The 13,989-nt window shown below is 39.0% G+C and overlaps 2 protein-coding genes across 4 annotated transcripts; one reads left to right on the forward strand and one right to left on the reverse strand.

Moving 5' to 3' along the window:
• The first annotated feature begins 1,333 nt into the window (after positions 1 to 1,333).
• Positions 1,334 to 3,203, forward strand: LOC121264626 (protein NODULATION SIGNALING PATHWAY 2-like). The gene has a single exon (XM_041167896.1). It carries the CDS (start codon positions 1,463 to 1,465, stop codon positions 3,077 to 3,079), a length of 1,617 nt encoding a protein of 538 aa, XP_041023830.1. The 5' UTR covers positions 1,334 to 1,462; the 3' UTR covers positions 3,080 to 3,203.
• Positions 3,204 to 3,933: 730 nt separating this feature from the next.
• On the reverse strand, positions 3,934 to 10,864 carry LOC121264625 (ubiquitin-activating enzyme E1 1-like). 3 transcript variants are annotated; one of them, XM_041167895.1, is made up of 7 exons: positions 10,637 to 10,864; positions 10,236 to 10,519; positions 9,826 to 10,046; positions 6,834 to 7,628; positions 5,730 to 6,598; positions 5,201 to 5,633; positions 3,934 to 4,667 (listed from the first exon to the last, which is right to left on the reverse strand). In XM_041167895.1, exons 2-7 carry the CDS (start codon positions 10,378 to 10,380, stop codon positions 4,071 to 4,073), a joined length of 3,060 nt encoding a protein of 1,019 aa, XP_041023829.1. In that variant the 5' UTR covers positions 10,381 to 10,519; positions 10,637 to 10,864; the 3' UTR covers positions 3,934 to 4,070. The 3 variants fall into 3 exon arrangements, with proteins under 3 accessions (XP_041023829.1, XP_041023826.1, XP_041023827.1); XM_041167892.1 differs by having other exon boundaries at positions 10,236 to 10,543; XM_041167893.1 differs by having other exon boundaries at positions 10,236 to 10,546.
• Positions 10,865 to 13,989: the final 3,125 nt, after the last annotated feature.

A 13,989-nucleotide genomic window follows, 5' to 3' on the forward strand; every position in this document is an offset into this window, starting at 1 on the left:
GCTAGCAATCAACAATACCTCTCAATTACCTTAAAATTGGTCAGATCATGCTTATCTTGATCATCCAGTGTAGGGCCACGTCTAAGGTAATTCCAATGATTCAAGGTTTAAAAGAGTGAAATACATATGCTTCCTCGTTTTCACAGTTTATATATTTAATTTTTTTTAATTTTTTTTAATGGTTAAAAAAGTGGTTATTAATATATTAATTTTTTTTTATTTTTTAAAATATTTAAATATGTTTTAAAAAATATTTGAAATAAACATAAAAAATAAAAATACATTTTGCACTAGATGATCACACACCGAGCGGGCACATAAAGGCGGCAAAGTAGCACCAGTACTCTTGTAGAAATGAAACATGATTTGAAGATTACTCTTCCCAGAGAGTTTTATCTTGAATCCAAATACATATGTGATGCTTTTAACCTTAATAAGTAAGAAAATCAAAACTTTTGAAAACTAATATGATCTAAATGATTTAGTTTTCATGCAAATAAATAAGAAAAATGCTAGTAAACCCGTTTTGGGCTCCCGTTCGATTTGCCCGATTAGTTTTTTTATTTTTTATTTTTATTTAGTAATTAAGAAAATATTGTTTAATAATATTGTAAATTTTTTAGTTTTTTAAAAAATATTTTAAAATGTTAAAAAATGACGTGAAAAATAATTTTAAGATTTTTTATTTTTTTTCACATCATTTTTTTAACACTTTTAAATATTTTTTTTTAAAATCACAATATTATTAAACAATATTTTCTTAATCACTAAAAAAAAAAAAAAAAAAAACTAGAAAATAAATAAAAAAAAGTGAATGGGGAAATCAAAGAGCCCAAAACGGGCTTCCTTGCATTTCCCAATAAATAATGAACTCTTTCTGCTTGACCTTTTATGAAAGGATTATGCTATGCTGAGCACAAAGCCGTCCAACAAGATCAGGTCATGATAGAATGGAAGGACTTCTAGTCTTCTGCAATTGTTTATAAAATAATATAAGGGCCAAACTCATTAGCACAACCAATTAAGCTTTTAATATATTCATTAATTTGAAATTAAATTCCTCCCGAAAATGAAAGGTAATTGCATTGACAAGTACTGAACGGCTATTCTATTCAACTCTTGATTAAAATATTAATGGGAATTAGTAATTACATGCAATTAACCCAAGCCTGCTTCAGGAAGCTGCCAAGAAAGAAAGAAGACTCAGTTGGGAACTTGGGTAATAAAAGTTAAAACCCCATATATATATAAAGCGTGTGACAGTGAAAGGTTATAAATTTATTGTAAACAGATGTGGTTTGGTTCCTTTCAATTTCAATTCTCATATTTTATTTCTCCAATTTTTTCGTTAAATCTGTCCATACATTGTTCGCCAGCGTATATAAATACTTGGTTGGCTAGCCAGAAAACTGGACGTCCACACAAAATTTACCAACCCCTATTGTGTGTAACCATCAAAAAGATGATGCAGCCTGAGCTTCTTGATCAGCTCTCATGGCCATTCTACGATGTTATAGATTCCATTTTTTACGAGGGTGCACACCATGGCCAAAGCATGGAGTTTGCACCTTTTGATGGCTATGGCTTCCCTTCAATACTCACCACAACAGAGGATTCCTCTGAACTTTCTTCGGCCTCCTTTTCTTCAACAATATTCCCGAGTGAATTTGTCCGATATCAATTTTATGCTGATTCCCAGCCGGTCATGCTAGCCATGAGATCAGACTTCTCAACGGAGTTGGGGATATTAGAGAACATTTTGAATGATGATGAGACTGTGGGTATGGATTATATTATAGAAGAGAGTGAAGGAAGTTTCAGTTTGAAACAATCTTCCACTGCAGGAGAAGAATTTTTGTGTCCTAGCCCCTCAATGATATCTGAATCATCACCAGATGTATCATCCAACAATCAACCACTAGTAACTTTGCCAGGAGAGGACATGGAAATCGACAACCTTCGGACTGTCTACCATCTACTTAAGGCGTATGGAGAAACCTTCGAAAAGGATGAGAGAGAGCTTGCACAAGTTATTTTGAGACGCATCAGTGAGAAAGTTAGCCCAATTGGTAAAAGCTTGGAGCGTGTTGCATTCTACTTATGTCAGGACGTTGAGAATCAAGGTGATTATCTAAAACAAGAGTCCTGTAAGAATTTTGAGGCTGCGTTCCAGGCATTCTACCAAAGCTTCCCAGAAGGGAAATTCGCTCACTACGCAGCGAACTCTGCGATTCTTGATGCCATGCCAGGTGTTGTAGAGACTATACACATAGTGGACTTTCACATGGGAGAAGGGGTTCAGTGGCCTCCAATGATGGAGGCGATTGCACACCAACACAAAACATTGAGATTAACATCGATAAAATGGGAGGAGGATGCTCGTTCACTCTGGAGTTTTGAGGAGACCAAAAGGCGGCTCCATAACCAAGCAAGAGTTCTGGGTCTAAAGTTGAAGGTGGAGGAGATGGGGATTGAGGATTTGGTGAGTGAGACAAGAAAAATGCAGAAAAGGGACAGCAGGAGAGAGTGGATGGTTTTCAATTGCATGTTCTCACTTCCACACATGGGGAGGGGTAGAAGTAGAACACTGGTGATGGAGTTTCTAAAGGTTGCTAAGGAATTGATCTCTAGTTCTACCAACTCATGTAATAGGGGTATCGTTACTTTTGGAGATGGAGATGCTTATGACAAATTGAAACATTGCTCAGGTTTTGGTTCATTCTTTGAGGGGTATGTGGAGCACTACCAAGCCTTGTTAGAATCATTGAGAATGAATTTTCCACCTCATCTTCTAGAAGCAAGAATAGCCATTGAGTGCCTCTTCGTGGCGCCTTGTATCTCTTCTCTTTCTTGGCTCCATAAGTGGGAGGAGATGATGAATGGCTGCCATCCTCAAGAACGGCTTGGGTTGGAAGGTAGGAAACTCAGCCAAGAGATATTAGCAGAAGCAAAAGAAATGGTGAAAGAAGGGGAAAGTTCGTACGGAGCCAGAATTGTAGGACAAATTGGAAATGAGATGGTCTTGGAATGGAAAGGAATTACAATGGTTAGAGTTTCAATATGGACAAATCAACTCTAAAGGGCTAAAAACTAGGAAGTCCTTTTATTTATTCTAGTGTATATGCAAAATATGCTGAGATTTACTTTGATTTGTTAATGTATAGATTTTTATAACCAATAGATCATAAAGAATATTGATCAGACTGAGAGATCATATATTACATTCCGAAATTTACAATTGTAATTGCTATCCGTTTATGCTATGCTTAATACAATTATCCAAAGTCTTTGTATCTAAGAATATATGTGGTCAAGAGTTTTTTTTTTTTTTTTTTAATTGATTTTTATGGTGTGAAAGCTTTTTACTTGTAAATCGATAATGGGAACACATTCTAAGTTATTGATGTAATAGAAGATAATTTGCGAAAACTTCAAATTTTTAAACTTTAAACGTTTTCTAGCTAATGTATTTTAACAATAAGGGCCCGCCGCCCTTATGGTGCGTGGAAAGGCCATGTAGGGAAGGGTCCACCCCGTCCCGCACCATGCGGACATCACCCTATTTAACATAATGGTAGATGTATCATTCCCAATTACTTGTAAAAAAAATTTCAGTTATTTTCACGCGGTGTGGAGAATTCAGTCATGATACTTCTTCATATCTAATTAGGATTTGGAAAAAAAGATAGTTGTTTAGAGGTTCGATACATCTTGGAACTCGATAGATAATAACATGAAGCAACTGCGAAAAGGGGATTGACGCTCATGAAAATGTGACTGATCAAGATATTAGAAGGTATCAAAGTGATGAAATCCTTGAGGTCAGTGCTTCATCAGAATTTATGCTTTTTAGCATATTAATGAGATGGGAATCATAAGAAACATGGTTCAACCTCAAAGAAGCAAAGGTTAAAAATCCAGATAAGGAGTTCCTGACTCAAAAACCTATAAAAGGTTAAAAAAAAAAGTTTCTGTAACAGACATTCTATTCATTGGCTCAGGTAAACTGAAGTTGGGGCTCTCGTCCTAAGACCACAATCTCAGTTTTCCGACTAACTACATCAAAATGCCTACCTGAAGTAAATGGAAACCTGTGGGATATCAACATCTTTGTCATCATCGTCCTCACAAGCCACTACCACATCAAAGTGCTGCCGATATGGAGGCAGCTCTGCCTTGGCCACATTCCTAACCAGATCCACCAACTTCTTATCCATGCGCTCTTTATGCTTTGGGAAGATGCTGTTATAAAGTAAGCAACTCCCATGAGAGATGCTGTAAGCATTCAAGCCACTGTTTTTCAGCCATTGAAGAAGCTCCCTCAAAGTTGGATTGTCCTTCAAAATCCATCGGTCCCACACGGTCCAACTCATGTCTTTGTGCTTGATCACCTTAGGAGGAACAGGCTCGGCTATTGAGAACAGAGGGAGTGCTAAGTTGGCAAAGGTGTTTCGGTAGTCCTCTAATTTGTGCCCTCCATCCAGAACCTTGTACAGCTCCAAGCAAACAAGACCTGTTGCCATAGCAGTGGAGGTTGCAATGGCAGGGATGATCCTCCCAGCGATAAACTTGGCCTTAAGCTTGTCGACTTCAGGGATGCCATAGTTCCTTGCCCTCATATTTGCAAGCCCAGCTATTAGGTCCATATGATAGTTTGTGTCATCATCCTGGGTATCGCAAAAATTATAAGTGCATGAAAAAATTAGATGCATGATTCTAACTACAAAATTAATTGGACAAAAAACATACAGAACTCCACATTTGAACCTCTGACAGAAACATATACAGTAATAAAATGGTGAAAATGCTATGAGTAGGGAGTGAAGTATGAAGAAATAATAAAGGCGTAATATATTTTCAGTGGCAAGATAAGGTAGGATGAACAAGGCCAGGATCAGCAACCTATTTATCAGCAACATTGTCGAATATAAAACACAGTCCATGTCGTTTTTTTTTTTAGACTTGGAAATAGCTTTCAGAGAACACTCAAAAGACCTTGAGCTAAGTTGAGATGAATAAAAATGAGCTTAGAAAAACACAGCCCACCATAAGAAAATAAAAAAAGAAGAGCTTCCAGAATATATCTTCATATTAATAAATTAATTAGAGCCTAAGAACTGAAAAATGTTAACAATACGTTAAAAAGGATTGACAAGAGGGAAGCAGAGAGCCAGGGGAGGTCAAGTGCAAAGAGACCAACCTTCTCAAACTGAATTGAGTTCATCCTGAAACCTGGCGATAGCTGCTTCCTGCGTTCCTCTAACTTCATGATCAACTCATCGATGACCGCAGCATCATCAATGGATGAAGTGGAAAAGCTACTAGCTTTCTCATCTGTCACAATCTTAACACCTCTCTTGGGCTGGAAATCAGGGACTATCACCTGGTTAGCAGCATCGGCCAGTTTTCTAGGAGACTTGACCCAATCAGGAATTGGGATGCCAAATGTCTCTGCACGTAGCACAGACCCTGACATAATAAAATAAAGGTGGCTGGTATCATCGGCTGAGAACTGCAGTGGGCGAGGGAAACGCTTGGGAGCAGACCAGAATGGAGCCCCGTTACTGATTGTGGCATCCTCAGGAAAAGTGTATGTTAACTGCTTAACGCGGTTAGCAAAGTACTCTTCAAACCTGGTTCCATTAATACATGCCATCAGAAGCTGAACTAAAACACACAATGCTATAATGTAAACTAAATAAATGGAACAATATAAATAGAAACCGCACTTCAGACGAGCCCAGTTTATGCAATCTTGGAAGGTTTCACATCTCTCCTTGTCAAGGCATTCAAGTACAAGTTCCAAGTTATCCCTGGCCTGAGCATCACCAGCCTTCTTCATTGCAGATGCGTATTCATTTGGGTTGGTTAGATAAGTATTTACTTCAGCCGGTGTCTTCTCAAGGAAACCCTCAAACTCAGATCGAGCCCAAGTCAAGCAGTGGTCGATATTGTGAGGGAATGAGTGAACTGTGCACATGGGTGCTTGCTTTTCAGGTGGGTCCCGTGAAGCACCATAATTTTCCGTAAGGTGAGGAATGACCATCTGAGTGTTGCACTTGGCACCCAGGGTTCCTGATTCTAGAAGTGGCTTCTGGAAATATAAGCATCTTTGATCAATGTAAAGCCTAGCATTCACATTGTCCAGAGCATTGACAACAACACTAAGATTCTCCCAGAATTCATCATTGAACACATTCTCTGTCTCAGGGCTTGCACGATTCTGCAGCGCTTCAATGTTGAGACTAGGGTTTATCAAAGCAGCAGCTGAAGCAGCTACTGTTGACTTAGCCTGTCCAATGTTCCAGTCCCGGAAGAGAAACTGCCTACTAAGGTTACTTTTCTCAATTACATCATCATCAGTAATTGTTAACTTCCCTTGTTTACCGCAAGAAACTCCCATCAAAGCTAAATTCTTCAAAAATTCACACCCTAGTGCACCAGATCCTGCAACAAATATTTTTGCATCCTCCAACTTCTTTTGGATCTTGGATCCAAACACCGAAATTTGTGCATCATAACGACTGTTTAAAGGTTTCAAATCACTAGGAAGCAAGGGTTCTGAGGGAAGAGACTCGACTGATTCAAAGTAGAAAAACTGCGGAAAAAACATACAAAATATTTGAGTTGAAAATATAGATCATCAGAACTTAAAAAGAGGATAAAATATCAATGTGCGAATTGATGCTAACTCAAGACAGCAGATTAAACTAAAGAGTTCACTAAATCAGGTTAGCAGACCCAATCCACACTCTGGATGGAGTGAAGACCTGATCATCACTAGATCAGGTTCCCAGATCCATACAGATTCAACCCATACCAATGTAACTAACCTGAAAAAGAGGATGAAACTTCCCAGAGCAAGCCTTCACAACTTCCTGTCCAACAATACCACCAAACATGGCAGCCATGGGATTCAGCACAGCCCTAGCACCAGATGCAAAATGACGAAGAAGGTTTTGGTCAATCGCCTCGAGCCTCCCATCTGATAAGGCATCATTCATGCTAGTGACAGAAGAAATGAATTTCTGAGCATCATCCTCTGATCCAGCAACTGGGAAGTGTCCAAACTCTGACTGAAATTTATCAAGCGCCTGAAATGCCAGGTGTAGGAGTGGTGGACGATCAAACTTGGAGAAGTCACTTAGAAGGAAATCGCCAGGGTCCTTTAGTGCTTCTCGCAAAGGCTTGAAGCTCAATACCTTAGGTTGCTTCACCTGTGTCACAATACCACCTTTCACGTATGCAGAATACTTTGCGGTATCCTCCTCAATAGCGAATGAGTACGGTCTTACATCCTTTATCTTCCTTGGCTTTCCATCATTTAATTCTGTCATTCCATTGACCTCAGAGAACACAACAAGATCTCCATCCTGAAACTCAAGCCTCTCATCATCAACACAGGTCACAAGAGCAGGGTTGTCATTGCTAATAGATGCAATTATGCCTGTATGTGGATCTTTTCCATCAACATCAAAAACTGTAAACTCAGGGCCGAAGTCACAGAATGTACTACCAAAAAGACCTCGCACTTCAGATTTTATAAAGGAGATTGGAGGTTGATGGTTATGGCAGTAATCATCAAATTCAATTGCTTTCTCCAAGCTAATATCAGTAAAAACTACCACCTGTAGGAATTAAAATGTCAAATTGCTTAATTCATATATAATAAAGAAAGCAAAGAAAACAAATATTAATAGAAATCACTCAGAACTCAGAAGCACAATGGTATCAAACTACACACATCTTCTCCGATATTCAAATTACATTTTGCAGACTTCAATCTGATTAAACCAACTGTTTTTATACAAAAATTTGTCTACTTTAACCAGATGCGAAGGGCTTTGAATGATAATATTCCTTATAAAGTTCATTGAAAGGAACAACCCACAAAAGCATCAAGTTCACTAGTCCAACTACCCGCCATTCCCATACAAAAGAGGCATAAGCCCCAAATTTTATTAAAAAACCTCACTAAGGCAGAGGAAAGCCATCAATACAAGCAAAAAGACACTGGCCCCTAATATAGGTAAGACCCCATTTATCCATACATACTAGGCCCCGAAAATGTCTCCCCCCAAAATCTTCATCCTGAAAATCTATACTCCTACCCTTCGCACCTTCATTCGCTATAAAATCTGCCACCATGTTAGCTTCTCTATAAATATGATGTACTCGAACATTTAACAATCAAAAACAAAACAATGGCCTCTTCCCAAAAATCCCATAAGTACCAAAACTTACAAATACCCAATTTAAACCACCCTACTATCACCGTCGAATCTGATTCCACAAGGAAGTCCCTCAAACCAAGTTGATGACACAACTTTAATCCATCTAGAAAGGCTCTACACTATGCAACCGTGTTAGTGGCATGTCCATAGAAATGGAAAAATCCTGCCATTCCCATACACAAAACTATGAATTTGTGCAGGAAAGAAAAGAGCAGAAACAGGGTATAATAATTTAATAGAAGAACCAAAATTGCTTAATGTTTGGCAATAGAATATCAATGATACCTAGAGAAATCAAAGTTCATAAAACTATAAAAAGAACTGAATCCTGACAATATAAACATAATTAGCCTTTGAGTGGTCCCCTTTAGTCCCACTCAAACTTCAGTTGCCACCAATAAGAATTTCCAAAAGTTTGCAATCACAGTCCCACACACATGGAATGAGAAAAGAGAGATCTATGAAGATTTTAGAGAAGCTTATATTAGCATCCAACAACATTCTTCCATTTTATCAAAGAAAAGATTTTCCAACTTGGATAAACATCCGCCCAAACATGCCCAAGGTAAATTAAAAAAAAAAAGTCAATTTTCTTATCTAGCAAGGTAGGCTATGGAAGATCTCATTAAAATACTTGTAGAAAAGAACAATAAAATATTGGAAATAATCTTTTGATAAGTAAGAAAGTTTTATTAATACGAATGAAATAAGCAATGCCCATGTACACAAGGAGTATGCAAAAGAAACACCTAGACATTCTAAGAAAAAATTGGAAATAATTATACCAACCACAAAGTTTATTTGCGATTGCAACCCTGGCTTGACTGAGATTTTCAACACTCAAAAGTAAAAGAAACAGACTTCATTCCTTAAAAAGGCCTGGCAGATTGTACAGTCACATCCAATATCTTACTACCCCTTAGAGAATTTATTTTGAAAAAGATGAGTAGTGGCTGTTTAAGTCACCAGCTCTCTTTCTTCCATCCTCTCTGACTTCATGAACCTTCTTTTCAACACACTTTATATCCACTGTGTTAAAATTAATACAGATTGTGAAAAATAAAAAGACAAATCAAGTATAGTAGTAGTTCTAATTTGTTATTGGATTGTACAGGTTACTACTATACTTATTACGAACAATGAAACATGGACACATAAAAATGCTTAATTCATCCAAATTTTAGATTCTCGCATTGTACCATCCATCCACATGCGCATACAATTCCTTGTAAAGAACGACTTGAGCTTTTTTCTTGGCAGCAACACAAAGCTGTAACAATATTAAAAGGAATAAGACAAGATCATAACAAATTGAATCCATTAGCAAGTTTCTCATCTTCTGTGCTTTTGCTTACCATGTGGTATTATTTCTCCCACTGCATTCAGATGTTCACGATATTTTTGCTTTTCTTTTCAATAATCTTATTTTTAGTTTTCTTTATCCTCGACTAATACTACCAAACACCCTTTAAACCAAAAAAATAAAACAAACAAAACAGGGAGGTTCTGGACATGAAGTACCGGCAATGGAAATCAAGCATTTTGATCTTATGAAATTCACCAATAATCGTTTAATGACTCAAAAAATTACCTGAAAATGGGAAAGTTGTTCCTTAGTCAATTCTGTTGTTGTTAAACTACAAACGACCACAGAGTTATTTAACTCTTGCAATTTCTTGACAGAAGCGAGGGCCCGATTTTTCCCCACGTCATCCTCTGAGAAAATAAAATTCCCAGATAGATCCCACAGCTCCACAGCACCTTCGTCATGCACAGTGACGGACTTCACACCCGCAAGAACAAGGTTCTTTGCTGAAAAAACCGCATAAATCATTGTGGATAAAAAATAAAAAATAAATAAATAAATTATAATAAGAATCTTCGTTTTTCTTCATGGATGCAGGATTCCATCACACGTGAAACTTCAAGAAAACAAAACAAAACAAAGGAAGTATCCACAACTTTGAATCTTGGAAAAAATAAATATATGTATTTACGTACCGATCTCGGCACCGAGACCTTGCATGCCGGAAATGAGAATGTTGGAGGCAAAAAGCCGGCGCATCGTCTCACGGCCATAGACCGCAAGCTGACGGCTGTGGAGATCTTCGTCAATATCAATCGAATCCCCATTTCCCAAAGCCATGATATGGTCTTTGGTGTCGGCGATCGAGTTGTTGTTATCGTCGTTGCTCCTAGAGTTCCCCGTGGTGACGGCCGTGCAATGCTTCTTAGGCGAGGATTCGGTGGTGGTCTGAACAGCCTCCGCTCCCGCCGCTCTCTTTCTAGGAAGCATAAAGTGCAGTGAACTGCTGAGAAACAATTTCATTTCCATTATAACAACAGATACTCCGAATTGAATCTTTAGAACAAAAACAAAAACAATTAGAAGAAGAAGATACCGAGTGGACTTTGGAGAAGTAAATGAAGCGGTCCTGATGAACTTCGCTTTGTCCTCTCTCTCGGTCTTCTTGTGCTACGTACGCCAGTTTTTTAGGGTTTCACAGCTCCGAGCTCAGATTCGGTGGTCACTTTGAAGGTCGGTTTATCCCTCCTGGGGACTGAGTGCAAGCGAGTGAGAATGTGTGGGGGCGTGAAAAAGGAAGGGCTCTGATCGGGGGTGTACGTGATGATGGTCCCCAAGAATTAAGGACCGTTTGGCTTCTCGGATACCATAGTGGACACATGGATTGAGGTAACATCGCACCTTCCCGGATGGGAAATGGTTTCTAAAAATTTTAAATAGACAAAAATACGTATAAATTTTTATAAAAAAAAAAAAAAATTTCATTTAAAAGAATTGTAAAAAACTTATTTTTTATTAATAAAATTTATTTTTTTACAAAAACTTAAATAAAATTTATCTATTTAAAATTTATAACTAAAATGTAAACTATTAAGGTATCACCAACGCAACTAACAGAGTCCACAACAACAGAGCACTAAGTGGAATGTATACTGCTGTGTAACAACCCTCTGCTGTGTAATATTCTAGAATTCTGCTATGTAACAGAATGGACAGATGTCATGTATTAAATGGAAAGAATATTCTGGGTTGTTACTCATTGCTTCTATAAATAGAGGCCTATTGTGTATACGTCCAGAAGTGGAAAAACAGTGAATTAATTGAAGGTACTCTGTGTATGGCCTTTTTACAAACAGATGGTGTGTTGTTGTATTCTTTATGGTAATCAGAGCCAGAAAGGACTAACGTCCCTTCTACAATGGCGACTTCCGCTAAATCCACTTCCTCTTCTGTAAGTTCGTCTATTGTTACTGCAGCCACACACCTTGTTAACCTCAAACTCACCATAGAAAACTATCATCTATGGAAAGCTCAAATAGTTCCGTTTTTAAAAGGTCATAAACTGTATGGGCATGTTGATGGCTCTTACCCGATTCCTGAACCTCTTCTTGATAACAAACCCAACCCTGCCCATGATCAATGGCTACTTCAAGACCAACTCATTATCTCAGCCATTAATTCCTCCCTCTCCGAATCTGTCCTTACTCAAGTTCTTGACTGTACCACCTCAAAACAAGTATGGTCAACTCTCCAAAATTTGTTCTCAGCACAATCTTCTGCACATCTCATGAACACTCAATTCCAACTTGCTACACTTAAGAAGGGAGCCGAATCTATTACGGAATATTACAACAAAGCAAAACATCTCTCCTCTCAACTAGGTGCTGCAGGTCGTTCCCTCTCAGATTCAGAATTTACTGTCTTCCTTCTAGCAGGGCTGGGAGCAGATTATGAGTCATTAGTCACCTCCTTAACCACTCGTCCAGACCCACTCACTCCTCACCAACTCTATAGCTATCTCCTAAATCATGAATCAAGACTCTCCCATCAAACCAACTCCCTTCTCTCGGGTACATCCCTTTCAGCCAACAACACTACCATTCGACCCCCTTCTTCATCTGGACGTGGCCGTCATAATAATTACCGTGGTGGTAGGAGAGGACGTGGTTTTGGTCGAGGAAACAACTTCTCTCGTAGCTCAAGTCCTTCTTCCAACTTTTTCACCAATCAGTCTGATACTCGTCCTCAATGTCAGGTCTGTCATAAACCAGGGCACACTGCTCTCCTCTGTTATCATCGTTTCAATCAATCTTACCAGGCATCACCACCACCAAATTTGGCTGCTCATTTCACTGCAATGCCTCATTCCGCTACACTGAACTCGAGCTGGTTCCCTGATACTGCGGCAACACATCATTTTACTCCAGATTACAACAATCTCAATCTTGACTCTGCCTCTTATCAAGGCTCTAACCAGGTCAGCATCGGAGATGGCTCTTCACTGCCCATTCAAAACATCGGTTCCGCTCAACTTCACTCCTCTACTGGCAATTTTCTCTTAACTCAACTTCTCTATGTTCCTTCCATATCTAAGAATTTACTGTCTGTTCGACAATTTTGTCAAGATAATAACGTTTTCTTTGAATTTTATTGTGATCATTTTGTTGTGAAGGATTCTCGCACCCGGGTAACGCTGCTTCAGGGTCCCGTTGAAGAAGGCTTGTACGTCTTTCCCTCATCCACCATTGCTACTGCTTCCTCTTCCCCACCTCAAGCACTACTCAGCACAAAAACAACAAATCAACTTTGGCATCTTAGGCTCGGTCACCCTTCCTCCAGGATTACGGCTCTTACTCTGAATCGGTTTCATCTTCCCACCTCCAACCATGGTCATCTTCCCTGCTCTGCGTGTGTACAGGCTAAGGCCCATGCCTTGCCTCATCCCTTGTCTCCCACTCGTGCGTCTAAACCATTTGGACTTCTTTTTATTGATGTATGGGGCCCAGCTCCAATTTTGTCTTCGAAAGGATGTCGGTTTTATCTTTCAATAGTTGATGACTATTCCAAGTATATTTGGTTTTTTCCTATGCAATCCAAATCCAGTGTTTCCACTTTATTTCTTGCATTTTCCAACTATGTTACTAATTATTTCTCCTCCAAAATTATTTCTGTTCAATCTGATTGGGGAGGTGAGTTTCGACCTCTTCACAATATTTTTAAAAAAATTGGAATTTCTCATCGGGTCATGTGCCCTTACTCTCACCAACAAAATGGAAGTGTGGAACGTCGACATCGACACATAGTTGAAACAGGCCTTTCTCTTTTAGCTCATTCCTCTATGCCCCATAAATATTGGGTTGATGCTTTTCAAACTGCCACATTTTTAATAAATAGAATGCCCACTCCCATTCTCCAAAACAACTCTCCATATGAGGTCTTAATGGGCCATGCACCAGACTATTCCTTTTTAAGAGTTTTTGGTTCCTTGTGCTGGCCCAACCTGAGACCATTCAATAAACATAAAATGGACTACAGGTCCAAGCCATGTGTGTTCATAGGCTATAGCCCGGATCACAAAGGCTACTTGTGTCTACATGTTGCCTCGGGTCGCATCTATGTTTCGCGTGATGTAACCTTCCATGAGACTTTCTTTCCGTTTGCAACTCAGCTCTCAACTGACCATGGGCCCCTTATTCCTTCTCCAGCCCCTTTCATTACTTACTCTTCGGTTCCTGATACTTCACCCATACCTTATATTTCTTCTCCTAGCCCACATACTGAATGTAGCTCATCTCAGCCCAGACCCAATTCGCCTTCTTCCTCATCTAGGGCTTCGACTTCTTCTCCCTCACAAACAGACTCCCTTCCATCCCCGATAGCATCCCTCTCCCCTGCCTCTCAACATTCATCCTCCTCTACTTCATCACTTCCCTCCAGTAACTCCTCGCC

The sequence above is a fragment of the Juglans microcarpa x Juglans regia genome, chromosome 5D, assembly GCF_004785595.1.
Source record: "Juglans microcarpa x Juglans regia isolate MS1-56 chromosome 5D, Jm3101_v1.0, whole genome shotgun sequence".
NCBI lineage: Eukaryota > Viridiplantae > Streptophyta > Magnoliopsida > Fagales > Juglandaceae > Juglans > Juglans microcarpa x Juglans regia.